The following is a 27,110-nucleotide window of genomic DNA, read 5'->3' as shown; positions in this document are numbered from 1 at the left end:
GAATGGGATTCCGTTTGACATTAGCGGGGGGGAGGGGCTCTTTGGGGTACACAGCACCGCAGGCCCAGTTGGAAGTGTCCCTCACCGGCTACCTTCCTCCATCGGGGGGCCCTGAGTGTCGCATCCTGGCCCCCTCCAAACCCACACGTCCTAAAATGCCCGGGCAGCCCCCTCCCCACCTGCTTCTCCGCGAATCCCAATCTAGAGGTCCCTCCTGCTCGGAGCCTCAGTTTCTCCATTTCGGGAAGCCGCGGACTGGAGGCCTCGAGCTGGAGCGAGAGCGAGCCTCTCCCCACCCCCCCCCCATCCCCACCCCCACCCCCCCATCTTCGCGATCCCGGCTCCTCCCCTCTGACAATGCCAAGGCCGCAGTGGCAGCGGCTGGAGCGCAGAGGATGCTTGCCCAGGGCGCCGATCCCTCCCCGCGGGGCGCCGTCACGCGTGGGGAGGGACGCAGGGTGCTCGCAGCCTCTACTCCCCCGCTCCCTTTGGGGGAGGAGGGATGGGGCGTAGGAGCTGGAGCCGAGGGCCTGGTGGCTTCCCCTCCCCCCGCTTCCCGGGGCCCTGACCTGATTACAGCCCCTCCCGGGACCCCCCTCCATCCCCTGAGTCCCCGCCTCGCCCCCACCTGGCCTCTCTGTAAGCTCTTGTACCCTTCCCTTCCGAGGTGCCGACCCTACAGAAAACCCCTCTTGGAGGAATGGGAGCCCTGGAAGGGGGTGCTCGTTTCTCCGGCCGCTGCGGACACCCCCGCCCCCCGCCCCTGCCCCTCCTCCTCCAGCTTTCAGGCCAGCCCCTCGGCTCCGCCCCGTTCCTGGCCGAACGCAGGGCGGGACCCAGTGGGGATGGGCGGGTGTTCGGGCCAATGGGCCGACGGGGCGGTGGAGGGCCCGGGCGGGGCGGGGCCGCTGCGGAGGGCTGGATGGGGGCCCGGGGCGGAGCTCGCGTTAAGGTGGACTGCGGGAGATAGGGGCTAGAGGGGAGACAGGGAGAGGGAGAGAGGGAGAGGGAAAGGGACCGTGGCAGGTGAAGGGGGAAAGAGATAGAGAGGAAAGCGGGTGGGAAAAGAGGCGGGTGGGAAAGGCTCGGGGAGCAAAGGAAGAGCGGGGTGGAAGGGAGCGGGGAGGGAGGGACCCATCTGCGCCCTGCAGGGACTGGCTGGACCAAGGGGTTGAAGTTTATGTCCTTATTGGGTGGAGGGAGGGGGGCCTGGGGGGCGGGTGAAAAACCAGGAAGTGACAGAGGGTGTTGCTAAGGGTTGGGGGGGGAGTTTGGGGGGTGGCAGGGGGCGGGGGGAGGGAGGGGAGGGATGGGGGGAAAGCAAGCTGGAGGACAGGTGAGACAGCAGGACAGGTGAGGCGGGCCCTGAGGGGGGGCGGGTGGGAGCCAGGTGAATGTACGGTTCTCGCGACCGAGGGGGGGGCGGGCGGCAGGAGGAGGCCGAGGGCTGCGGAGGAGGAGCCCCCCAGCAGAGCGCGGCGCGCGACTGACCGCGGCCTTCTGACCAGGACCGGAGCAGGGCCCCGAGCCCCCGGGCCTGGCGGGGGACGCGCTTCTCCCCACGCGCTGTGCCTCGGCAGCTCCAGCCAGCGGTCCCCACGGCGGAGAGGTGAGTGAACCCCACTTTTGTCTCCCGGCCCGGGGTCCCCCGGATTCCAAACGACTGCAGTGTCCTTCGTCCGTCCTGTGAGTGGGACCCCCCCACGCACACGCATGCCGGCTAGGTCCCCACCACTCCCCTTCCCAGCGCCTTCCCGGGACCTCGGCTCTTTGGAATGGGTTTTCACTGGGAGGAAAGGTAGAGAAGGCGCTCCGGCCGCTCCCCGCCCGCGGCGGAGGGACCCCAGAAACTTTCTCTGCACTTCGGGGATCAGACAGCCTGGCGGCCCCGGGATGCCGAGAGGGCGAGGCGGCGCCGAGCGCGCCCCCCGTCCCCTTGGCGACTCGAGGGGGAGACCCCCGGCCCGGCGGAGCGGAGGGAATGGAAAGGCTGACGGACTCTAACTAGGACAACACCTCCCCGCCCCCCGCGCCCCCTGGCGCTGTGGGTTGGCCCCGGGCCAGTTGCATGCGGGGTGGGGGCAGCGCCGGAGAGCGGCGGCCCGGCCCGGGGAAAGTTACCAGCCGGACTATTCGGTTTCTTGCGCTTCCAGAGCCGCGCTCGGCCTCGGGAGGGGGGCGCAGCGACGGCCTCCATCGACCCCTCTCTCCGCCGGCCCTCGTCCCACTCCCCCCGCCCCTGCAGTCCCGCCGCCACCTTTCAAAGCCCGCTCGGCCCCTCGACCCGGAGCGAGGGCGGGTGCCGAGGAGGGGTTCTGTCGCCCGCACCCCGCCGCCCGGCGCACCTGCCCTGCCTGGAGTGGGGGTCGCCACGGCGTGGCGGAGCCCACAGCGCGCGCCGCCGGGAGCGGGCTGCCAGGGGCGGGGGGCGCCGCTTCCCATTCCCAGCCTTCCCTCCTCCCACCCCACCCCAAGTCAGCGAGCGACGTGTCCCGGCCAGAGCAGGGGGGGCCGCGGCGGGGGGGCGGCGTGGGCAGCGGGTTGTGCCCGGACACGTGCCTGCCCAGGCGCCCCGGCCCAGCCGGTGTTTGGAGAGAGGGCGGGTCCCTGCCCCCCGCCCCGCACAACCCCCACGTATCAAAGGGCGGCTGAGACGTGGTGAGACCTCGGGGCGCCCTGGGAGGGGGGAGCCTGGGTCCCGAGCAGGGGAGGGGCAGAGGAGCTGGTGCGAGCTGACCCACAGGAAACGAGCGCTGCTGACCTAGTTTGGGACACCGGAAGTGGGTGCTGGGGAGAGGGGGAGACCAGCAGGCTGTCCTGGCTTCCGGGCCAGGTGGAGGGCATTCTTGAATTGACCCCCGCCCTGATGCCCGAGAGACCCTTAGCTGCAGCTGAGAATGGGAATGAGTCAGCGCAGCTATTTCCCCTTCCCCCAACTTATTTCTGGAGGAGGGAGACAGTTCATCGGAGGCAGGGGGAGCCAGACTGGGCATCGAGGGGTTAAACCAGGATAGGAACTCTCTGTTCCCTGGGGATGTATGTGTGTGGGGGGGGGGGGGTGAGGCCTGGAGGATTATGGGGTTGCCTCCTGCTCCCACCCCCCTCCACACACACACCAACTGGTTTGGTCACCCCTGTACCTGCCTGGCACTGCTGGGAGAGCTGGCATGGAGTGGGCATCAGGTTGGGAGTGGAGAGTGGGCACGGGGAGTGTTGTGCTGGTCTGGAGAGGGACATGCTTGTGACCGAGTTTGGGTGGTAGTTCGTGTTCCTCCTTCGGGGTGACTGCGAAGGGCAGGGGGCTCCCTCCGGGGCAGCTGATGAAACAAGAAGAAATCGCTGTCAGTGCCTCCTGGCCTTGGCCCCCGGGACCCAGCTCCCCCAGCGTGCCTCTGTTACATGGTTGCTGTGGGCACCATGCAGCCGGCTGACACCCCCAGACACTATCCCCTCCTTTGGGTACCACACCTCCCCCAGCCTGAGCACAGGGGTCAGGAAGGGGTTAATGCCACTGGAAAGGGGCTCTGGGGAAGAAAGAAGGCAGTGCCCACTGGGCTCAGGTGTCAAGGAGAGAGGCCTGCTCTGAGGAGGCGCTCTCATCACGGCTGGGCTCCGGCTGATGTGCACCCCAGTGTCCAGGAGACAGGTGCTGACCTCGTCCCCCTTCCCTGTGGTGCCCCCTGGCACCCAGGGCCTTCAACTCCTCCTTGGCCTAGTGCCTGCCCCAGGAGGGCGCGGCGGGCAGCGGGGGCTGGGCTAACAATGCACCATCGGGCCCTTTGTGTGCTTGCACTTGGCACCCTGGGGAAGGGTGGGGGAGGGGGGCCCGGCGAGCACGGGCATGGGGGACCGGGTGCCTCTGAGGGGACAGTGATGGCTGGGGGCAGAGAAGCAGAGAATGAAAGCAGGTGGAGAGGAAGGGGAAGTAGGTCATATAGGGTGCTAGTCCCCCATTCCCAGCCGAGGCTGAGAGCAGCAGCCCCTGCTTCTATGGCTGCCCAGATGGCATTATGCTGCCTGAGGCACAGCCAGGGACTGGGCATCTGGGGTCAGAAGTCACTGCCTAGGGGACTGCTCAGATAGAGGAGGCCTGGCCTGGTACTGCGTCCTCCTGGTGTCTAAGAGACCCAATTCTAACCCAGCGCCGAAGCCCCAGGATGGGTAGTGAGTGGACTCCCGGCCGGGCACTGCCCTCTGATAGAAGCCTCCAGGCCTGCTTCAGGGCTTCCTGCCTCTAGTGTGCTTGGTTCCCTGACCTTCTGAGAGGTAGCACCAGGCCTTGGAGCCCATGCCTGTTTTGGCCTAGGGCTGAAGAGGAGGGTGAGGGAGGAAGGTGGGGACAGATAGGACCCTGGCATGGGGTGTGCCTGCCCTGGCCTCTTCCCCCGCCTTCTGCTGAGTAAACTCGTGAGTAAACTTGACGTTTTGCCCGGACAGTTTGAAGTTGCCTCGCCGCCCCCCCACCCCAGTCCTGCCAGCACACGGGCGGCCAGGCGCCAAGGCGGGCCTGGGGGACTGGGGGCAGGGGTGAGGACTACTGTAGTCCACCATCAAGGGCTTCGGAAGGGCACGAAAGACCCCCCACCCCCACCCCACCCAGCCAGACCCAGGTCTTGGCGAGTCTTGGCTGGGGCCTGGAAGCGTTTGTCCCAGAGCCTTGAGGAGCCAAGCAAAGTGGTCCCAAAGCAGAGCCTCTGCCACTTCTAACCTCCACTCCACTGAGGAAAGGCACCTTTAATGCTCACAGGCTTCCTGGCACCGGGGGGAACTCCCCTTGGCAAAGACCACAGGCAGACAGACCAGAGAGGGCTGCCCTCTTCGCTCTCGAGGGGGGTGGGAGGCCGGTGGCCTTGGCATCTCAGCCCTCTCCTCCACGAAGCCTCCCAGCTGCATGGCCTCGGCCCTGAGGGGTAGGCCCTGGAGGATAAACAGCATCCTCATTTGCCAGCACAATGCCTTGACTTCACACCTGGGCCTGTCCCCACTCCACCGAACTCCCCTCAGGCCTGTCCCTCATGTCCCCTGGCCCCTTTCTCGGCCTGTTAGTATTCCAGAACCCAATCAGCCTTCAGAGCTTCCCAGCCACCAAATACCTGTGCCAGGTCCAGGGATTGGGGTGCCCCAAACGAGAGAGCGCTGGTGACAGGCAAACGTAGCCAGGGACCCCCTTGCAAACACACCAGTTTGCTGTCACTTGACATTACCAATTCCCCTTCTGCCTCCCCAGGCCACCAGATTGGCATGGGGAAATGCCGTCCCTGTCCCTGCCAGGCCTCGGAGTGGGGCTCCACCAAGCCTTGCTTTCGACCTCATGTCTCTGGCTTTGGTTTCCTTCCTGTTTCCATTGCCCCCCCACTCCTCCCCACCCATATGCCCCTTTCAACAGACATCCTCTCTTCCTTCCTTCCTCCTTTCCTCCCCCTTTGCCTGGGAGCAGGGGTTCTCTCCCCCCATCATGGACCTCCCAGCCTTTTATCTCTCCTAAACACAGTCCCCGTGGAGATTAGTGACCAGGTCTTCTGCTCTGCCCTCCCCACCCCATCAGCAGGACTCTGGGGAAGAGAAGAAAGAGCTCAGGGCTTCTCAAGGGAACTACAACTCCCAAGGTGTATGCAAAACAACTGTAGTGCATACTGGGAGTTGTAGTCCTTGATCTCTCAATTGGGTTCAATCTGGAAATGTTTCTGGGTGGAAATACATGCCAGGATTGGGATGAATTGGGACACGGGCACCCTCTGCATTCCCCCTACCTGGTTCTCGTCATCCTATTCCCCTGTGACACCATGTTCCCATGACTGACATCCATCTCCCCTGCTGAGACATGCTAACCATTGTCACCTTAGGACTCCACCCAAGAGATGCCCACACCCTGCCCTGCTGCCCCTGGCAGGGGTGAAATGGAGGGGCCCCATGGACTCCCTCCCTATCCCCTGCCCTCTAGGCTGGCGCCCTCCTTTATGGGGATCAAAGGGCAGACAGCAGCCCCACCCCACGCCCTCTTAGGTTTCTGGCATTAAGGCTCTCAGGAATTGCAGGGACTTTGGTGCCCAAGCAAACGCCTGGGCAGGGGGAGTGCCGGGAGGCTGGCGCCTGGTGGCAGGCCCCCACCTTGGGGCGCAGAGCCTTCAATAACCGTTCACCAGGCTCTCCTCCTGGGCTCTCTGCAGGCCTAACCCATGTGCTGCCTCGAGGTTGTTTGAGAACAGGGTCTTGGGTTTTATCTTTAGGACCTAGGGGCCTGAGCCCGCCTGGCTGGCACCAAGGCACAGGGGTGACCCTCCCCCACCTCAGGCCCACAGTTGGCATGGGGCGCTGGGAGCAGGGGGGTAGGAGGGAGAGAGGGCACGACTGCCAGCATCCTGGTGGGTAGGTGCCAACCGGGACGGGAGCTGGTGAGGGGCAGCAGGCCAGCGGCATTGAGCCAGCAGCTGTTGGGGGGAAAGGGGAAGGGATATTTTGGGGGGCATCCACAGGACTTGGGATGGCCTAGCGTGTGGGGGACACTAGGGTGCCCCTCATTCCAGGAATAAGAGACCACTGGTGTTGTTTAAGTGGGACCTTGTGGCCCACCCATGTCTGGGCTCAGAGCCCTCCTGAGTTGCCCCTCAGGCCCAGGCGGGTCCCACCCAACCGGCCAGGGTGGCAGCAGCTTGCTTGCGCAAGGGGTGGGGCTAGGCGCCCTTCCCAGCAGATGCCCCCTCGCAGCTCCTTCCTCTTTCGGTGCCCACAGCTCCCCCCATCTGTCCACCCCCCACCGGCCAGTTCTCTCCCCGTGGTCCCCCTGGCCATTGGGGGCTGGCACAAGTGCTACCCCCTGGCCTGGTTGGCAGGGGCTGGCGCCCGAGCAAGGAACTGTGGTATGTGAGTGGGTTTGGGGTGAGGCATGGGGAGGGCGGGGTGCCGCCTTGCCCAGCCCCTAAGGGCCCCAGCCCAGTATAGGGTGGAGAGAATTCGGCCACCTCCCAAGGGGGCTGAGGGCCCTACTGGGGTCTGGAGGACCTCCTTGTGGTCCCCTATCCCACCACATGCCCCTAGGGGCTGGGACCTGGGCACCTGTCACCCTGGCACTGACTGTCCAAGGTTCCCCTCCTCCCTCTTCTAGCCACAGCCACCTCCTGTCCCCTCCCCTCCCTTCTTCCTTCTCCTGGTCCCACCTCCAGCCGCCTCTCCCATTGCTCCTCTTCACCTCTGTCCTCCTGGACTGTCCTAGCTCCTACCTTTCCTCCTGCTCACCTCTTTCCCCTTTTAGGACTAAGGGCAGGCGGGGGTGGGTACAGCTGGGGCTTGGGGCACCACAGGCAGAGACTCTAGGCCCTCTCCCACGCTGCCAGCCCTCTGGTAACCCCTCCCTCCAAGCTGGGGGGAGGGGGGGAGAGCGCCCAGAGAGTTAAGGCTGTAGGGGGGAGGGGCTGGACCAGGTCGTGGGCGGCCCTTTTGAAGGAGGGAGCTGGAGCGGGGAACAGCCACCCTACCTACCCCCCAGCCTGGCCCTCCCCCACCCCTCCCAACCTGCTCCCCCCCAGGGGCCAAGAGGAGTTGCCGGCAAGGCCCCTCAGCGTTCAGGTGAGTAGGCCCGCGCTGGCTTGGGAGACCAGGCCCTAGGGGAGGCTCGGAGGCCTAGAATTGGACAAGGGTCAGAGAGGGACTGAAAAACAGGTTTGGAAGAGGGTGTCCGAACTTCTCTGGGGGTTAGGGAGCTGAGGTTCTGAGGAGCTGGCGTTGGGGGGGTGGGGGGGAGCTTCCGTGTGTTGGGGACCCAGCAGCACCGCCGAGCAAAAGCAGGGGCCTGCGGGAGCCCGGGATTGCTGTGCGGTGCCAGGACGGGAGGTTGGACAGGCTGGCAGGGAGCCGGGCTCCGGGGATCGAGCTGGGGTGTCCTCTGGGGCTGGGGGGCTCAGGTTTCTGCTGTCGGCTTGGCGGGTGTGCGATTACCAGTCGGCTCAGTTACCCAGCCAGAGACACTAGGCTGGGGGGAGGGGGTGGGCACAGGGCAGACCCTGGCACCTTGTGCCATCTCCTCAGGCCCTAAGAGGAGCTGGCACTCTCAGGCGGACCCTGCTGGGAACCCTGATGGCCACGGTCTGTCCAAGGGCGGTTGCCTGGCTCAGGGTGGGCACCCTCTGGGGAAAGTCCAGCAGCTTCAGGGCTGGAAACTCTGACGGGCAGAGAAGCCTAGGTTGTCCTACCCGCCCCCCACATCCGCTTTCACTGTAACCCCCACCCATGCTCCCCAACTGGCCCCCGATTTTGGTTCTGTGCTTCATCCAGAAGGGAGGCATGGGTGCCCTAACGCGGCCATCCCGGGGCAAGACCAGGCCTTGATTGGGTTCCTCTGTCCCTCTCTCTGCTGAGGCTGCCTGGGGAGAAGGGGAGGGATCCTTGGATAGGGCGAAATAGAGAAAGTGGGAGAGACCTGGGAGAGAGAACTGGGAGGGGAAGGGCGAGGCCTCCAGACTCAGCGGAGGCAGTGGAGGCCGGAGCCGGGGGGACGACGGGAGAATGCGTCGCGGAGAGAGGACAAGGGTCGGAGAAGGCACGAAGGGGACAGAACAGGAAGCCAAGAAAAGGGGCCGAGTGGAGAGTGGCTGATGGGCAGGGGTCCCCCAAGATAAAGTGGGGAAGGCTGGGGAAGAGGGAGGTACCCCCATCCCTCCCTCCACCATCTTTTATCTTCCTCGTAGTACCCTGATGCGGGCGGAGAGGCGGTGGGCGAGGGCTGGTGTCACGGAAAAGAAAATGGGAGGGAACACTGAGGTCTCCGTCGAGACAGGAGTTGAAGCCCCAGGAATTGGGGATTTTGAGGGAGGAGAAGCTTAGCCCCAACAGCACCGGGAAGCCGGCTCCCCTTGCCTCCTTCCCCTTCGTGGCGTGGCTTGCGGTCTCCCTTCCCCGCCTAGGCCCCCAGGAAGTGTGAGTGCTGGGGGTGGTGAGGTTAGGAGGGGGAAGCAGCGTATGGGGGATGGGGAAGTCTTGCACTCGCTTTGGAGGGGCTGGGGTGGCGAAAGAAGGGCTCCAGACATGCCTTGGGCATCCCTGGGCGAAGCCCTTCGAACCCGTCGGGGGCTCACCTCCGTCCCTCACCCTGCCTTCCCAACTAGGCGGTCCAGATGGCTTCAGCCCTGGGCCCCAGAGGCCCTGGGAGGGGGTGGGAGACGCTGGGGAAACTAGGATTCCTGGGTCCCTGAGGACTTTGGACTGGCTGTCCTATTTCCCCAACCCTCTGGTCCAGCCACAGGCCAAAGCCCTTGGCTTCGTGCAAACTTAGTTCCAAAAAAGAAAAAAAAAAGAAAAAAAACAGGAAGAGAACCCGAGGCTGGAGTTGGGGTGGGAGTTGAGGGATTGCAAGGAGAAAGAAGTGGGGGGGGGGCGCGGCCAAGGTGCCAAGGCCCCGGGAAGAGCCGTAGGTCTCCCCATCACCCCGACAGGAGGGCGTCACAGCCTGGTCCTCCTCCGCCCTCGCCCCCGGCCGCTGCACCTGGAGAGGCTGACCAGGCTCCTTGGGCTCCCTGGCAGAGCAGGGAGGTGGGGGCCTGGGAGCCCGCGGAGGGGGGGCTCTGTGTGCCTGTGTCTCGGGCCCATATCTATTTTCTCCACTGCTAATCCTGGTTCCGCCTGCTGCCCCCCACACTAAGCCTCACTCCCCTAATCCCCAGGGTGCGGGGAAGGGGGGCCAGCTTTACTCAGCTGCCCTGTTCAGGGCCTCGTATCCCAGCTCTTCAGCTGTGCGAGCCAGCAGTCCTGGCCCTGGTGCCCCCATCCCTGCACTGGCCACTGCCCGAGGTCGGCCCTGGAAAGAGCTCTGGCCTCCTTTCCTTCCCAAGCCCTTTCCTTTCCACTGCCCTCTCTCTACCTCGTGGTTCTTGGTAGTGGACGCGCCCTGGCAGCTGCCCCTGGGCACTGAGGGGTAGGCGATAGGGGTTCCTACCTTTCTTGCCCCAAAGTCTTCCCCCCACCAATGATGGGGCAGGCTTGACTCAGGGCCCAGTTTCAAGAGAGCTGCCCACTGGCTTGGCCGGTCTAGCAGGCCTGACAGTGAGGGGAGCCTCGGGGGGTGGCAGGAAAGGGGGGAGTGATGGGGCGGGGCCCCCAGTTCTTCCCCCTACCAGGCAAACAGACCAAACAGACCTCGCCTGGTTCCCTGGCACAGCTGCCCCCCCAACCACCACACGCCCATGCCCACAAGGTCTTAGCAAGAGGGGGCATGCCAGGCTGGGTGGGGATGGGCCGCCCTCTTGGGGCGTCAGGGGGCTGGGCCCTCTGGGATGCAGAGGTGGGAAGGGTGCCCAAGGTGGGGTGGGCATCCTGGCACCAGTGCCCCACCCTGGCAGAAAGAAGGGGGAGGCCTCCACCCCATCTACCCCTCCCAGATGATGGGGCTAGGAGTGCCCCCTTGGCCTGGTTGGCACCAGCATAGTTCCAGGTGGCACCTAAGTTGGCATGGATGCCAGAGCCCTGGGTAAGGACTGGGGGAGTTTCCCAGAAGCTCGAGAACCATATGAATACCTGCCCTTCCCACGTGTGTCTTGTGTCCTCTGCCTCTTCCCTCCTTCATTGCTACCTGGTGGCATAGGCATTGGAGTTGGACCTAAGGGGTTAAATACCCACCCTTGCCCACGCCTGGTGCGAACTGTACAGTGTACCAGCCTGAGCTTCTGACCAGACAGCAGGGTCAGCCAGTCAATGCCCCCGCCACACCGAGCTGCCACGGCGACTGGCCTTGGGGTGGGAGAAAGGAGGCGGGCTTCCTTAGCAGCAGGAATGGGTGGGGTGGGGTGGGAGGGAGGGAGGGAGAGGGATGGGATGAGCCACGTGCCTGTGGGTGTCCAGCTCCCGGCCAATGGACAAGGAGGACAGCCACACCCATCCCCCTCTGGAAGGACAGGATCTGCTTGGGCCCAGGAGGGTGGCCACTACTGCTTAAGTGGCCGCGGCTGCTTCTGCCCACTGGGTTTTGTTTGTTCCTGAGTCCGGGAGCCATTCGTCACTTGTACTGTTTGTCATGTTCAGGCAGGAGAGCCCAAGGGAACTGGGAGAGCTCCCACGCGGTTTGGGGATTTAGGGTGGGAATGGGTGGACTGTTCTAAGGCCACTTAGGTGTGGCTTAGGCGCCAAGATAGGCACGTGGGTGCTACCCACTCAAAGCTTCGGCGCAGTTTTGGCATCGCCATGGAGGTGCCAGGCAGGGAGGCAGGCACAGACAATGCAGTTCTTATGTCTTAAAGAGGAAACGTGTGGCCCTTGACTCCACCAACTCCTCCCCCCCAAACACCTTTCCCCATCCCTGGCCCGGGCTGAGCAGCTATTGGGAGTGACATAGGAAAAAGATCATCTAGGCAAGTCCTTCATGCAGCCCAGGAAGCAGGCCTCCCCGGGAAGGGAAGTGACTTGTCCAAGGTCATGTCGCTGGTAGTAACTTGACTCCCTGGGGGTGACTGAGGGAGGGAGCCAGACCTGTCTCCAAGGAGCTTTCCCAGCGAGGCCGTCTGCGCAGTGGAATCTGCCCTCAGGCGAGGCCTGGCTGCTCCCTCCCAAGGCCAGAGCCTTTATTGAGCCCCTGCTGTGTCAGGCACTGCGCCACACTTGGTCGGCACCATCCTAGGAGTCACATTATAGAGAGGAAGGAGATTCAGAGATGAAATCACTTGTTGAAGGTCACAGAGCTAATCAGTGCGCAGTGAGGATTCAAACTCAAGCCTGGCTGACTCCAGAGCCCAGCTCTTTCCAGGCCCCAACTCTGTCTTCAGTGGCTCCAGATCCACCCAACGTCAGGGCTGAAGGTCTGAGCCCTCAGGGCTCCCCCTCCCATCCCCTCCCGGTAGAGCTAAGGAGATTAACGCGGCGCGGGGAGAAATGACTTGCCCAAGCTCATTCCGCAGCCAGTAGCGGAGCCAAGACCTGAAGCAGATCTCCACACTTCCAGGCCAGACTCCCTCCACCACCCGTTCCCCTACCTGCCCCAGCCTTGGGATTGCTGGCAGCTGACTCTGTCTTCTGTGGCCGTGCCTGGTGGGGGAAAGCCTAGAGGTTGGGAGATGGCCCTCTAGATGGGGGGAGGCTCTGCTGACCGGCCAGATGGAGAGGGAGAGGTGGTGGTGGTGGTGGTGGTGGTAGCAGAGGTGGAGAGAGGTGGGACTGGAACTTGGCCTATTGGCAGTGGGGGAGGGGCGGGGACGATGCTTATCTGCGGGGCAGGAAGCGCAGGAGCCAGCGACACCCCAGCAAAGCACTGCTGCTCCTTGGCCCCATGGGGGAGGGAAGGATGTGTGTGTGTGTGTGGGGGGGGGGGCACGGGATGCTGGGAGCTGTTTTCCTTTTGGCCTTTAGAAGAGGGGACATAGAAGGGGAGATGCATTTTTAGTGGAGGGGGAGGGGAGGAGGAGGAGGGTGTTGGGAAGAGGCCTGTCCCGTGTGCCTAGTGCTTCACTGTGCACCAGATGCTTTAGGGCCGCATAAGGCCTGCAAAATCGGTGGGTCTGACCCTGCCAAGGCACGAGGGGTGAGTTAATTAAATGTTTGACCAAAGATAGCAGGCTACTTTTTAAGTTGATCATTTTGTGTGGCCCTGAGAATGATGTTACAAACATCCAAATGATGTTACAAATATCCAAAAAAGGTTCCCCACTCCTGCTTCAGGGAGATAACCAGTTAAAACAACTGACGGGCCTCCAGCAGACCTTGGTCCAATGTGAACCTCTCCAGGCTGCTGAAAGGCTCCATCACACTTTTCAGATGACTGAGGCCGGCGCCACAGCCACGCAGCGTCCTTCAGCCACTTCTTCATGAAGCCCGAATCAGGCCCCAGGCCCCCTCTCTCGCACCCGGGGCTGGGGAGTGGGGCAGGCGACGCGGAGGGGTCCCAGGCAGGGGCCCGAAAGTCAGGCCGCTGCTCCCGCAGAGGCTGAACCGTGAGCAACAGACTCCGGGCCCTCCGCCTCTGCTTGAACCCTTGTCCTGCTTCACCTGGGAAGTCACTTCCCCTGCCTGTGCCTCAGTTTCCTTGTCTGTGAAATGGACCATTGTCCCTCCAGGGATGGTGGGAGGGTATCTGGCACATAGTACCTGCCAATAAGCCTTGGCTGGTGTTGGGTCTCCTTCCCGGGGTCCCCCGGCAGGGCTGAGCGCTCTTAACCTGCCCTCTCCTTGACCCTGCAGGAGAAGATGGGGAGCCCCGAGGACGACCTCATTGGGATCCCGTTCCCCGACCACAGCAGTGAGCTCCTGAGCTGCCTCAACGAGCAGCGCCAGCTGGGCCACCTGTGCGACCTCACCATCCGGACGCAGGGCCTTGAGTACCGCACCCACCGCGCCGTGCTGGCTGCCTGCAGCCACTACTTCAAGAAGCTCTTCACCGAGGGCGGTGGCGCCGTCATGGGGGCTGGGGGTGGCGGCGGGACAGCCGTGGGGGGGAGCAGGGGCAGGTGTGTGCGAGCTGGACTTCGTGGGGCCCGAGGCTCTGGGAGCCCTGCTCGAGTTTGCCTATACCGCCACACTGACCACCAGCAGCGCCAACATGCCGGCCGTGCTGCAGGCCGCCCAGCTGCTGGAGATCCCCTGTGTCATCGCCGCCTGCATGGAGATCCTGCAGGGCAGCGGGCTAGAAGCTCCGAGCCCGGACCAGGACGACTGCGAGCGAGCCCGCCAGTACCTGGAGGCCTTTGCCACGGCCACGGCCTCGGCCTCGGGAGTTCCCAATGGTGGAGACAGCCCTCCACAGGCGCCGCCACCACCGCCCCCTCGGCCTGTCGCCCGCCGTAGCCGCAAGCCCCGCAAAGCTTTCCTGCAGACCAAGGGGACCCGGGCGAACCACCTAGTACCTGAGGTGCCCGCAGTACCCACCCATCCGTTGACCTATGAGGAGGAGGAGGTGGCTGGCAGAGTGGGCAGCAGTGGGGGCAGTGGGCTGGGGGACAGTTACAGTCCTCCCACAGGGACTGCCTCACCCCCGGAGGGGCCCCTGAACTATGAGCCCTTCGAAGGAGAGGAAGAGGAGGAGGAGCTGGTGTACCCCCCGACCTACAGGCTGGCACAGGTCGGGGGGCCCCCGCTCTCCCCAGAGGAGCTGGGCTCGGACGAGGATGCCATCGATCCCGACCTGATGGCCTACCTCAGCTCCCTGCACCAGGATGCCCTGGCACCAGGCCTGGATGGCCAAGACAAACTGGGCGTGCGCAAGCGCCGCTCCCAGATGCCCCAGGAGTGCCCCGTCTGCCACAAGATCATCCACGGGGCAGGCAAACTGCCACGCCACATGAGGACCCACACGGGCGAGAAGCCCTTTGCCTGTGAAGTCTGCGGCGTCCGTTTCACCCGGTGAGCATCTGTGGGGCGAGGGTGCAGCAGGGGGCCATGCCATGGGGGCGGGAGAAAGGAGTCCTGACCCCTGAAGTGGGGAAGTGGGTGATCCTGGAGGGTCGGGGTGGAGGTGGGGGTCGGGGTGGGGGTGACCAGAATGAGGAGAGAGGCCGGAATAGGAAGACCAGTCAAGAGGGATGGGTGTGGGGCATGAAAGAGGAGGTGGCTGGGCCCAGCCAAGCTGAGACGAAGTCAGCAAGGGGATGCTGGGGCAATAATGGGGGAGCAAATGGTGAGGGCTGGGAGTGGGACAGGGTCTGGGAATCTGGCCAGGACCCCACCCTGAACATCCCCCCTTTCTCCTCGCTCCTGCCTGTGCCAGGAATGACAAGTTGAAGATCCACATGCGGAAGCACACTGGGGAGCGCCCCTACTCGTGCCCGCACTGCCCAGCCCGCTTCCTGCACAGCTACGACCTCAAGAACCACATGCACCTGCACACAGGGGACCGGCCCTACGAGTGCCACCTGTGCCACAAGGCTTTCGCCAAGGAGGACCACCTGCAGCGCCACCTCAAGGGCCAGAACTGCCTGGAGGTGCGCACCCGGCGGCGCCGCAAGGACGATGCACCGCCCCACTACCCACCGCCCTCGGCCGCCACGCCGTCCCCTGCGGGCCTCGACCTCTCCAACGGCCACTTGGACACCTTCCGCCTCTCTCTGTCTCGATTCTGGGAGCAGTCGGCCCCCACCGGGCCCCCTGTCTCCACTCCAGGGCCCCCTGATGACGAGGAGGAGGAGGGGACACCCACCACTCCGCAGGCCGAAGGTGCCATGGAGTCCTCTTAAAGAGGGAGGGGCGGCCGGCTGGAGCAGCACACACGGGGCCACCCATGCCAAGCAGTGGGAGCCTGCAGGACAGACAGAGCTGGGGTCAGAGCACCGAACCGCCCTGGCGTCAGAAATCATCCCCTTCTCCCCAGAGCCCTGATTCCAGTTCCAAGCTGAGAAGGTTTTGGGGCGAAGGCTCCCCAGATTGGGGTGGTCTCCCAAGGAGTGATCCAGATGATCTTATGTATATACTTACAGCTCTCTTGTAAAGGTGGGGTCCCTGTCTCCAGCTGTGCCTGGGGAGTAGAAGCAATAATGTATTTCTGATTTGTGGGGTCCCTCTTCGGCTATGCGGGTTTCTAGGGGGTCCGGGGCTTGGGACCAAAGCCTTGCCCTGCCCCCATGCCCCTTGGGGCTTTGGCTGTGTCAGGGGGTGAAGGACAGCCCCTCCCTTCCTAGACCCCTCCTTCCTGGTTTCTGTTCCCTTTTCCTGGCGGTGCAAGGGGGGGCGGCAAAAGCAGGGTAGGTGGGGGAAAGCAAGGTAGAAGCTTGAATGACCGACCGGGGGCGGGGGGGGGCCTGGGCCTGTAAGGAAGGAGCCATCCCAGTCCCCCTCCGCCCAGCTCCCAGCGCTGAGTCATGGGGTCCTGGAGAAGCAGGAGGCGGGGTGGCCCGATTGGCTCGCCTGCCCCTGGGGGCAGCGGGAGGGGCCCCGCCCAGCCAGGGGTGCTGCTCCGCAGTTCTGCTCAGTCCTCCCCTCCCCTCCCGCGTCCCCGGGCAGGGAATGTCTTGTTCCCGCCGCTCCCTCCCCGGGGCCAGAGGGCAGGGCGGGCCGGGCTGTGTCCTACCCTCTGCTCCTCCCCGCCTCCTCCCCGCCCAGGTGCGGGCCGCTGCCGCCCCTGACTCACGCCGCCCCCGGGCTGGCGCGGCGCTGGGTGTGGGCCGGCGAGGGGCTGGGGAGCCGGGCGGAGAGCGGGCTCGCCGGCGCCACCTGGCGGCCGCGCCCCTCGCGGGCGGGCGCCCCCAGCGGCCACTTGGCCGCCGTCACCTCCACCCGCGGCTGGGGAGCCGGTCCCCTTCATGGAGGCCCGCAGAGAGCTTCTCGCTGGGCCCCGGGAGCGGGGAAGGAGTCCATGTCCCCGAACCTTGCCAGCCGGGCTCTGCTGAGGTCGAACCCGCCCCCTTCTGTACATAGCCTCTTCTGTTGGTCTTGTCCAGATCTAGTTTCAGATTTTTAACGACCCAATTCCGCCCCCTTCCCCTTCCTCGCTGGGTGCTGGACCCCCCGTTGTGGCCTGGGCTCTGCCTTGCACTATAACCCCCACCCCCCACCTCGCGGCCCCTCCCCCTCCTTAAAAGGGGCAGGTTCAGGGGCCGGGTGCTCTCCCTCCCATGCACCCCTATGCCCATTTGCACAGCTGCCCAGGTACCCCCAGTCGTGGGGGGGAGGGTCACGGGGAGGAGGGTAGTGGGACCAGTCCCTGAATCTATTTAAAAAGTAATGTTGTAATATATTGGGGTAGGGGGAGGTCGGGTTGCTCTGGGCCTCATCTTAGCATTTCAGGTGATAGGGGAGCCCAAGGTTGGGGAGACCTGGGGCCCATCCCTCGGGAGTGAGGACAGTGTGGCCTCCACCCTCCTTCCTTGCTGCTTCTCCACTCAGTGCCTTAGGGGGGGAGGCAACCCCCCTCTCTTGTTCCCTTCCCCTCCCCGTACCCCCCACCTCTGGTGTAAAAGTGACAGGAAGAAATAATAATAATTTAAGATTCACATCGTCCACCTTTGGTTCCTTTATTTGGGGGCAGGTGGGAGGGTCAGGAGGTGACGGGGTGGAGAGGCAGAGCCGGGGGCTCCAACGCTGGGGAGTGGCTGCTGTGGAGACAGGACCTCGGAGGGGGTCGCTGGGGCTGAGGGCTGGGGAATGCTGGCGATGGGGCCGCAGGCGGGGGGCTGCGGCCTGTGCGGCCTCCGTCAAGGTCCCTTCTCATCCAGGTCACTAGTGAGGCAAGGAGGGGCCCCGTCGGTCACCAACATTCTCACAGGTTCATTCCTGTCCCTGTCCCATCTGTTCAGATGGGCCTCTTGTTAGGCACCAGGCCCCCAGGCACATCAGCCCAGGGCTGTGGACATCTGACTTCAGGCTGATGACAGACCAGCGGGCAGTGACTTGCCCAAGGTCACATGTCTAGTGAGGCCAGAACCAGGAAGGACTTGGTGATAATACCTGCTCAGGTGACTCAGCTTTTATATTCCCTGAACTTCTCTTCCCCTTCAACCTCTCCTCTCCACACGGCTCCCAGCCCCCTTCACACAGAACATGCCCGCTGGACATTCCTCCCCAGTGGAGGCTGCTGGCCTCTCAAATCCCGCTGGCCAATGGCGTTCCTGGTTGCCATGGCAGCCACACCACTGGACCTTGGCTGTCTCCCCAGGCCTCCCAGGTGTTCTGCCACACCTTTCCAGGGTCCTGTCTCAGGCGTGTGGCCCAGCAGCCTCCTCATTGGAGGACTCATCCAACTCTGGCCTTTCAATCCTTGTCCTAATGACCTTCCCCTCTGCTCCCACGCAGGCATCCCCCTTAACGTTGGCCACTCGCTGGAACGATCCCCGATTTCTTCCCTAGCTACGGCTCATTCTCTCTGTCCCTCCTGGCCACTGTCCCTGCTCTAACGCATCCTGACTTAGACCCTGGACTTCCCCCTGAGGTCCCAGGCCCTCCTCTTCCCCCAGGCCAGTCATCTCAGACACTGAAGAGGCCTGAATTCTCTCCCCATCTAGTACTTCCCCTGACCCGCCCAGAAAAAGCCCTTGGATCCTGTGCATGACTACCACATGTGCCGGGGGGAACCCACAAAACCTCCCTGACCCGGGAGCTCGGTGTGATAGTGTCATCCTGATGCATCAAGGTTGCGGGGTCGATCCCTGCTCAGGGCAAACACAAGAATCCACCAGTGAATGCGTAAATAAGTGGAACAGCAGATTGATGTTTCTCTCTCTCTCTCTCTCTCTCTCTCTCTCTCTCTCTCTCTCTCTCTCTCTCTTGCATGCACTCTCTCTCAAATCAATCAATAAGTTAAAAAACAAAAAACCACAACCAGAGCACACAGGTCAGTCATCTGGGCCTCGAATGCTGCCTGGAAGTCCCTTAACCTCCCCTCTCAGCTTCTTTGCACACTCCCGTAGGCAGGTATTTCACCCTCCACCACCTTAAAACCTCGATTCCACTCCTTGGCTCTCAGCAGGCACCCTTGCCTCCTACTCCCCAGAGAAAAGCCAGGCCACCAGGGCACAGCCTATCCGAGGCCACCCCATTCCACCTCCGGCAGCTCTATCCCTTCACGCTCCTTTTTACCTCCTAAATATGCAGGTCTCCCTATCCTTGGAGAAAGAAGACTGTAGTGTGGGTCCCCTTCAAGCTACTCTTTCACCGTGTGAAGCCGACTCCCCTCGCTTCACCATCAAGCTTCCCTTTTTAAACTACAGCAGTGATATTTTTAAAAAGAATTCAAAAACTTCTTGCAACAATGGTGCGAGGCCTTGAACCCTGTGCCTGAGTCTTCTATACCAGTCACCCCTCAACTCACTATGATCCGGTTTGGGTCTTCCTGGGGCCATTAAAAATGTTTCCACCAGCCACTCCAATGATCCTTCAATCACCAAGTTCCATGGCCGGTCTCCAGTCCTCATCCTACGTGACCATCTCAGCATTTGATGTGCTTGGTTCTTATATTCTTGAGCCTTTCTCCTCCTTGGTTTGTGATTGAGCCCCTTGGGGTTCTGTCCCTGTCCCCTTCTCCTCTCCTGCCATGGCCTCTGCCAGGATGGTCTATCTCAGTGGTTGGCAAACTGCGGCTCACGAGCCACATGCGGCTCTTTGGCCCCTTGAATGTGGCTCTTCCACAAAATACCACGTGCGGGCACGCACATACAGTGTGATTGAAACTTCGTGGCCCATGCGCAGAAGTCGGTATTTTGTGGAAGAGCCACACTCAAGGGGCCAAAGAGCCGCATGTGGCTCGCGAGCCGCAGTTTGCCGACCACTGGTCTAGCTTATCCTTCTTAGAGTCAACACCCCCCAAAATGCCCCTGTGGCCCTGAGGCCGGCCCTTTTCCCACAGTCTCCGGGGCCTCTCCAGTTGGATTCTCTATAGACACACAAAGGTCTCAAACAGCCCATTCCTCTTACCCCGGGCCTGCCCCTCCTCTCGCCCTGGCACCTGCCCAGTCCCAGGCATAAACCCCCGTCTCGTTTGGCACCCCAGTCCTGAGGCCGCCACTGACTTCTCCTGAACTAAGACAGCCTCCTCTCTGCCTTCTTAGCTTATTGTCCCAAAAGACAAATTACGAACATGTCACTTCCAGACCAACAATCTTCCGATGGCAAGTCATGCCTTCTCCCGTCTCTCCCCACCTGGACTTCCCACCTCATCTCCCAGCATTCCCTGAGGTTCCCACCCAGACAGGCTCCTGCCCTCCCTTAGGCTCTCCCCTCCCAAGTGCCTCAGGGTCTCCAGGCTCACACAGGCCCCCGCCCCGGAATGCTTTCCTCCGCTCTTCAGCCTAACAAGCCACCAAGGTGCTCCCAGTCCCACCTCTTCCTTCATCTCTCTCAGAAGCCGTCGTTAATGCACCCCGATTCCAGACGGGTTGTTCCCTGTACTGCCCAGCGCCTGCTTCACTCCTTGCATGGGCCGCTGTCCACACCGTTGTCACTTACCTATTAGATTCACTCCCCCCCATCCCCCATCCCCCCATTCAGTGGGCTCCTCCGGGGCGGGGTGCTGACACGGAGCAAGCACTCCGCAAACCTCCATCCCTCCCCTCTTTTCATCTCTGTCTCCAGCTCCAACAGAGGACCAGGCACCCGAGAAGCCATCTGTAAACACGCTCAGGCCTCCCAGGCCCCAATCCTGCTTCCTGCTCACCTGAGCTCAGAGCTGGACCCCGACGAGAGGGTCCTGCCCAGCGCTTCTTGGAGCCGCTGCCGCAGTAACCCCTCCTGCGCGGGGTTCTTTCTTCGAGCTGCAGCCAGCCACAGCCGGGGGCCTTCCTCGTCGCTGGAGTCCCTGGAGGAGCCTCCCTTGTCAGTGGCCCACAGAGGTCCTGGGGGAGGGGTGGCTGCTCCCACTGCCCCACAGGCTCCCGCCGCCCATCGCGCGGGGGACTCACAGCTCCAGGTCCAGCTCTCCCTGGTAGGAGAGGGGAGATGCGCACACGGAGCAGGTGCTGTCCAGGAGGCGGAAGCAGGTGGGGCAGAAGAGACCTGGGGGGGCCAGGAGGGGAGGTAAACGTGAGTTGACCCCTCACCCACTCTGCTCCTGGCTTCCTCCCTGCCCCACCACTGGGGGGCGGGGGGAGGGGAGGGAGAGGCCTTGTTCAGCGGCGCACACTAGGGAATTGCAGTAGTGCCTCTTGCATATAAATCCTGCTCCCACATGGGGGATTTAAGGCAAACATGGAGAAGGTGAGCTGCTACCTGCGGGTTCTGTGTTAATGAGAAGAACATGCATGGTAATGGAGGGAGCGGTATAAAAGGTGAGGGACAGGCGTCCCTAAGTGAAGGAGCACAGTTGATTGTCGTATGCAAATGTAGCGAGTCCCAGCAGCGCCAGGCGAGGCGCCGAGCCCAGGAGCCCAGGAGCTCACCTCGGCAGGCTGGGGTACTGCAGGACACAAAGTTCTCCGTGTCCCCCTCGTCCTGGGGCTGCCCACAGCCCAGGCAGTAGGCCTGCTGCTGCCCAACGTGCTTCATCAATGGAGCCAGACAGAGGCACCTGAGGAGAGGGGTCCCAGACCCTCAGCAGCCCGCCCTCCAGCCTAGCCGTGCCCCCCAGCACCGCCCCCGGAACCAAGGGCAGGCCTTCCTGCCATCTACCCTCCATCCCGCTGGCTGTAGCAGCAACCTGCTTCCTGTCCTCCTCCTCCCTTCACTCCCCACCTCTAAGGACGTGCATCCCTAATCCTCCCTCTCAGTGCGAGAATGGCATGGGGTGGGCATCCTCTTCAACCAACCCTCCGGACACTGAGGGGGGACAGGGTCCGTTCGGACTGCCGGCTTTTGTTCTGTCCCTCTCTGCCCCGCGCCTATAGGGAGGGCAGTGGGCTCACCGCCTGGCCAGCACCTGCAGGAGGCTCAGCTGGCCCTGGTCCGCTGCCCGCCGCCTCACTGACCGGTGCAGGGCAGCCAGCAGGGAGGTTCGGCGGCTCAGGAGTAAGTTGTAGAGGTAGGAGATCCTCTCCTGGCGGAGGCAGGTCAGGGATGGGGTCCCCTTTACCCAGTTTCACCTGCCTGGCCCGCCCTCTGCACCCACCCCCTCTCCCTCCCTTTGCCTTCCCTCCAACTCCCATGAGTGCCTCTCGGTTTGGCTCCAACGCCCTTTCCTCTGGAAGCCTCTGGGCTCCCCCAGGCAGTCGCCCATCCCTCCCCTGGTTTCCATAGCACTGTATTCACTCCTTAATAAGAACCCTTGTTTACTTGTAATGTCTTGTTAGCAGCCTGTCTCGCCTGCCTGGAGTCTGGGAGCCCCAGACTGTGTCCATTCGCCCTGGCATCCCCGATGCCAGCACAGGGACTGGCACCCAGTAGATGCTCAGTAAATGAGCCGTAAACGAATGAGCAAGTGGTGAGTTTCCACTCACACCTCAACAGGCCAACACGCCCCTTCCCCCACCGTTTCAGCAATACTTGGGCCCTGGCTGGTTTGGCTCAGTGGATAGAGCGTCGGCCTGTGGACTGAAGGGTCCCAGGTTCAATTCCGGTCAAGGGCACATGACCAAGTTGTGGGCTCGATCCCCAGTAGGGGGCATGCAGAAGGCAGCCGGTCAGCGATTCTCTCTCATCATTGATGTTTCTATCTCTCTCTCCCTCTCCCTTCCTCTCTGAAATCAATAAAAAATATATTTTAAAAAAAAACACAAAACAGTACTGTCTCGGGAATCCTTGCCCCAAGAGGCCCTATTTCTCCCAGCCCCTAGGCGTCGGGAGACCTTCAGTCTAGGTAATTTGCTTTGGGGCTGGGGCTGCTGAAGGACTCCAAGCTCCACAAAATTCAGACAGCCAGATTCGCCCCCTGGGGAGGGGGACAGGGACTGGCTGGGGCCCCTCACCTGCTCCCGGGATGGGTAGTAAGAAGCACAGATGACCCGCCGCAGCCGGCTGACATAGCTTCCAAACAGGGTGACGAAGAAGCATAGGCCGTACATGATGCCTGGGGGCACAGTGGGCACAGCAGCCACTGCCGCTGGGTGCAGGTGCCAGCCACACCCCCTCCGCAGTCTGCACCCCTCATGCCCTGCGTGGGGCCTACGTCACACCCCGTGCTCAGGGGTGCGGCTGTTACCGATGACGATATAGCCGGTGGTGTTGGGCTCCGAGGGGTGCAGGGCGCAGCGCCGTGACAGGACCGTGACGTTGCCTTGCTGCAGGACGTCGAAGGCCGACACCAGGTCGCGGTAAATGTTCCCGGTATAGCCACTGCCTTCCACAGTGATGGATACCAGCACGGGGCCTGGCACAGAGACCCTGTGTGAGGGGCGCTGGGGCAGCCGCCTGCTCCCCACACCTTCCGGAGGGCAGAGCGGGGCAGGTCTTAGGGACGGCCCAGCGCCCTCAGCACCTGGCCTTTGATGCACCTGGCACCTGGCACTGGCTCCCCGGGGCAGAGCTGGCTGGCACTGGTGCCTGGTCTGCCCGCCCAGGCCACCAGATCTGAGGTGACCTTAGCGGTCGGTGAGTCCATCCCCCACCCCCACTGCTGCCGATGCATTTGAGTTAAAGCGCCTGCTAAGCGCTGGCCATGTCGTGGGCGCGGACTAAGTGCGTTATTGACTGTCGGTGTTTTTACTTTCGTTGTTGGCCCTCTGGTCACAGCATTAGATTCCTTGTGCGCCATGGTTCTCCACCCACCCAGTCAGCCCTCTGCCAGCAGTCAACGCTCATGGCCTCATTTCCTCCTTAGAGGGACCCAGCCAGGCTGCTGCATTACTGCCTGCTGTGCAGGTGAGGCTGACGCTCTGGGAAGTTAAGCAACTTGCTCAAGGTCCCCACCTCGTAAAGAGCGGACCTGGGATTCGAACCCAGGCCATGTGACTCGGGAACGTGCGAGTTTAACTACTCGGTCATGGTGTAACCTTGACCTGGACACAGGGTTTACCCGGCAGAGGGTAGAGTTGGAAGAGGAGCAAAGTCAGAGGCTGGTGAGTAACAGTGATGACGGGGTGGGGTGGGGGGTTGGGGGGGCTCAGGCAAACCCCCAGGATGGTGGGGAGGATGCAGGAGCCGGCCGAGGGTGCTGAGGGGGGACGGGGAGGTTCAGGCGCTCACTGCGGGCCACCATCTCCCCCTGCAGGTGGTGCCGGGCCAGGTCCAGCACCCAGAAGACCGCGTAGTCCAGGAAGATGAGGAGCAGTGTGATGAGGAGTTGCCGGAGAAGGTGGGAGATCGCCAGGAGGTAAAAAAGCTGCTCCCACCGGGACAGGTAGAGGGAGCCTGGGGAGGGGAGGACGGGTCGGCGGCTGCCCCCAGCTCCCTCACCCCACGGTCTCCAGACCTGGAGGGACCTCTCTCCTGGGGAGGCCTCCTGCCCTGGAGGGGGCTGGAGCCTGTGTGCTCATCTGGAAGGTGTGGTCGCTGCGAGGACCCCTGGGCAGAGGGGGAAGCCCTCTTCCAGGCCAGGGCTCCGGAGCTGGAGCGGAGGCCTGGATGCTGTACCTGGGCCTGATGGCCCATTTCCAGTCTCCGGGAACCCTCCTTCCTGGGGAACCCCTGACCCCCATACTCAACTCCCTGCATCACAGAGGGCCCCAAGTTGCATCTCCTCCGTATTACCACACTCACACTTCCTGCCCACCCCCAAAGCCTCCCCCCTCACTTTTCTTGCTCCATGTCCGCCCTCCACCCCTCTTCCTCTCTGTCCTGATGTCCAGGCGCTCCTAGAAGCATCTTCTGCCCTCCTCTGTCTGCCCGCTACGAGGAGCCCTCCTTTCCCTCCACACTGAGGGCTCCCCAAGGACAGGGCGGTGTCCCCCCCGCCCGAGCCTGAAATTGCCTTAAGCTCTGGGTTGTCCGTCCTCACTCGGGCCCTGCCCCAAGCCCAGCCTGTGCGTGGGGTTCAAGGTCAGGGCCGTGGGGTTGGGGGAAGCCCTGGCCTTTCTCAGACCCCCGTCCCCTGGTCCTCAAGGCGCTCACCTGGCCGGATATAGTGTCTGGCCTCGTGGGCACTGAGGGGCAGCACGGTGGGCAGCCCCGCCCGGGAGCGCACGGCCTCCATGCGCAGGAACCGGCTGGTGATGTAGATGTTGTCATGGCTGTCCAGGTTCAGGTAACAGTACCGGTAAAACAGGGCCCTGGCGGAGCAGGCGCGAGGGTCCTCAGCACCCCGGATCTGACCCCACAGGCACCACCCCCACACGGGAACCCCCGCCTCCCAGAATGCCAGGGGACCACCTAGCCCCAGCAGCCCCCACCCCAGCCCCTCACTGGAGGTAGAGAAGCACAAGCAGCAGAGGCGTGGCGTAGCCCATCAGGGCCAGGGCCTCGCGGGCGCGGTACAGCTTCATGCTGACGGCCTCGTAGAGGTCCAGGGCCACCTGGGACAGGCTCCGGGAGGCATCGAGGTCCACGGAGAAGTAGTGGGTGGCTGTCACGTTGAACTCAAACTCTTGACGCACCCGGTTAATCAACTTCTGCACAGCTGGGGCCCGCCGGTCGGGGGAGAGGTGAGCAAGGACAGTGAGGGGGAGACACAGCCTCACCGGAGGGAGGGGCCTGGCACAGCCCAGTGGCCAGACAGACCAGCCGGGACCCCCAGGGCCTGCACCCACGTGGACTGAGGAAGGGACCACGCCCCCACAAGCCGTGTTCTACAGGAAGTCAGGCTTTGGTGAGGCTCCTCCCCATTGCGGGGCCTCAATTTCCTCATCTGCACAGCACAGATACTGCTCCGGGCAGCCCACTGAGGTCCCTTCCTGCTCTCGCCTTCGCACCCAGGGGCTGGGCGAGTCCCAGGCTGGCGATGGCCTCACCAGGATGGCGGGGCGGGGGGGGGAGCTCCCAGGAGCGCCACAGAGGGCAGGGCGCGGAGGGGTCGCTCACGGATGCCGATGGTCGTGCGCAGGAAGGGCTGCAGGTACTTGGGGATGATGCAGAACACCTGGACCACTGAGAGCCAGAGGCTGAGTGTCAGGAGGGCAGAGAGATGCGGCCGGCCTCGCCTGCCTCCGGGGACCTTGTTCTCACAGGGTCCTCTTGACCTTTTGCTTGTCCTACTGGCCTCAAAACCTTTGGCTCAACACCTTTTGGCTTCTCCCTATCACCTCACCCTCCCACGCTGGTTTCTCACGATCTTCCCTCCACCCCATGCTGGGCCAGCATCCTTATTGGCCCCACAGTCATCACCCCCTACCGGTCCCCTGGGCCTGCCCTCCCAACGGACCCTGCCCCCAGTTCTCGGCGCGCCCCTCCCCCCATCCCGCCCCTGAGCCCCTGGCTCTCTCACGGCTGGCAAGTCCACAGAGCACCAGCTTGAAGGGCATGAGCACGTAGCACAGGTGATAGGCCTGCGGGATGACCTTCATGCAGTTGTCCTTGGCGTCATCGAAGACCCGCGCACACTTCAGGTAAGGGTTGCCCAGCTCTGAGTTGCACACGTCTCCGATATGCAGGAGCCAGTACCATACATTGCGCAGGGCCCTGGCTGGGGACAGCCGTGGGCTGGTACCCGGGGCCGGAGGCCTGCAGAGTCTTTCCAGGGGTTTGGGGAACCCCAGGAGAGCACGCAGAGCGGGGAGGCCTGCGCTCAGGGGCCTGGCTGTGTGTCCCTGGGGGCTCGTCGGCACCCAGGAAGGGCCCACGGGGTTCCGGACAAGGGTGAGGCGGAGGAGACGGGGTGAACTGTGACACCACCCCCCCCTCCCAGAAACAGACGTGCTAACGTGCTGACCTATATGCTTCACTCCATCCATGATGGACCGAAAGAACTTGCGGATCCGGTCAGCCACCTCTTTGGCCTTCTGGGCAATGGCCTTAATCTTGTTCAGGGCACCTGAGGGGCAGGGCAGGGGCACTGTGGGGTCTCTTCCTCTGGGGACTCCTTTTTCCCACGCTGTCCCTGGGGGAGGGGGAGGGAGTAAGGGAGGGGAGAGGGGCTGCCCGGGAGGTGGGGAGCCGGGATGCCTGGGTCTGGGAGCAGCTGCCCTGGCAGTGGAGCAGCCGGAGGGCACGGATGAGGGGCCTCCTGGCGCAGGGAGGTGGGGCAATGCCAGCAGAGGGCTGAGGCTGGAGGCCTTACTGACAAGGGGCTGCTTCGCTCGCTCCAGCAATGCAGCCGTCTGGTTCAGGGCCAGCTCCGCCCCGCAGGCCACGGCCTCGCTGGCTTGGGTGAAGTTGCGCAGAGTGTTGGCACAAGGCCCTTGCAGCACCAACCCAAAGACAGCCAACAGCAGCAGTGCCCGGCTCTGCTCTGGGGGGGAAGGGGGGGCAGCTCCATCAGAAGCAGGACCCCAGTCTTGCAGGTGGCAGCACATCCAATCCCTCCCAGAAGCCTTCAGAGTGTTTCCCTCCACACCCCCCCCCCAAGGTCCCCCGGCCCAGCCCCTGTCCCAGGACCTGCCCTCCCACCGGTGCCACGCTCACTGGAGAAGGCCTGGGGCAGCAGCAGGAGGACAGTGACCCGGACCTGCCGAGAGAACGCCATGCCCAGGCCGAGGAAGCCGGCCAAGGTCAGCGTGCCCACCAGGCAGCCCCAGGGGCTCTGCCCTTCCACCAGCAGCTCCAGTAGTCCATAGACCGTGGCCAAGGACAGGCCCAGGCTGAAGCCCCCCAGGCTGCGGACCACGGCCCGGGCCAGGCTGGGCTCCTCAGCCCCCGCGCGGCGCACAGCGTCCTGCAGGCCTGTGGGCATGGCGGCTGAGCCCAAGTGTCTGCCGTCTCCAGGAGACGCCCACCAGGTTCTGTGGCTCGGGGGAGTCACGGAATGCCTCGCGTGTTCT

At 63.3% G+C, this 27,110-nt stretch overlaps 2 protein-coding genes across 2 annotated transcripts; one reads left to right on the top strand and one right to left on the bottom strand.

The window, feature by feature from the left end:
- The first annotated feature begins 1,309 nt into the window (after positions 1 to 1,309).
- ZBTB7B (zinc finger and BTB domain containing 7B) lies at positions 1,310 to 16,899 on the top strand. Its single transcript, XM_036342689.1, is given in 4 exon segments — positions 1,310 to 1,353; positions 13,153 to 13,401; positions 13,403 to 14,310; positions 14,675 to 16,899. Coding segments are annotated over 3 exon segments (1,617 nt in total). The 5' UTR covers positions 1,310 to 1,353; positions 13,153 to 13,158; the 3' UTR covers positions 15,141 to 16,899.
- On the bottom strand, positions 16,027 to 27,022 carry DCST2 (DC-STAMP domain containing 2). Its single transcript, XM_036343908.1, has 15 exons — positions 26,755 to 27,022; positions 26,411 to 26,581; positions 26,063 to 26,164; positions 25,619 to 25,816; positions 25,216 to 25,281; positions 24,601 to 24,814; positions 24,310 to 24,467; positions 23,446 to 23,610; positions 22,463 to 22,630; positions 22,230 to 22,330; positions 21,231 to 21,361; positions 20,769 to 20,896; positions 20,292 to 20,385; positions 20,048 to 20,188; positions 16,027 to 16,198 (listed from the first exon to the last, which is right to left on the bottom strand). Exons 1-15 carry the CDS (start codon positions 27,020 to 27,022, stop codon positions 16,027 to 16,029), a joined length of 2,277 nt encoding a protein of 758 aa, XP_036199801.1.
- Positions 27,023 to 27,110: the final 88 nt, after the last annotated feature.

This window comes from Myotis myotis, unplaced genomic scaffold (assembly GCF_014108235.1).
Source record: "Myotis myotis isolate mMyoMyo1 unplaced genomic scaffold, mMyoMyo1.p scaffold_m19_p_18, whole genome shotgun sequence".
Taxonomy (NCBI): Eukaryota; Metazoa; Chordata; class Mammalia; order Chiroptera; family Vespertilionidae; genus Myotis; species Myotis myotis.
This window is presented reverse-complemented; position numbering and strand designations above follow the sequence as displayed.

Excerpts from the sequence above, each read along its gene's own strand:
- DCST2 (XM_036343908.1), bottom strand. The coding sequence starts at position 27,022 with ATGCCCACAGGCCTGCAGGACGCTGTGCGCCGCGCGGGGGCTGAGGAG. Across the intron at positions 22,631-23,445 it reads GGGGGAGATGGTGGCCCGCA|GCCCCGTGCTGGTATCCATC; the intron begins GTGAGCGCCTGA and ends TCTCTGTGCCAG. Across the intron at positions 22,331-22,462 it reads CACCGGCTATATCGTCATCG|GCATCATGTACGGCCTATGC; the intron begins GTAACAGCCGCA and ends CTGTGCCCCCAG.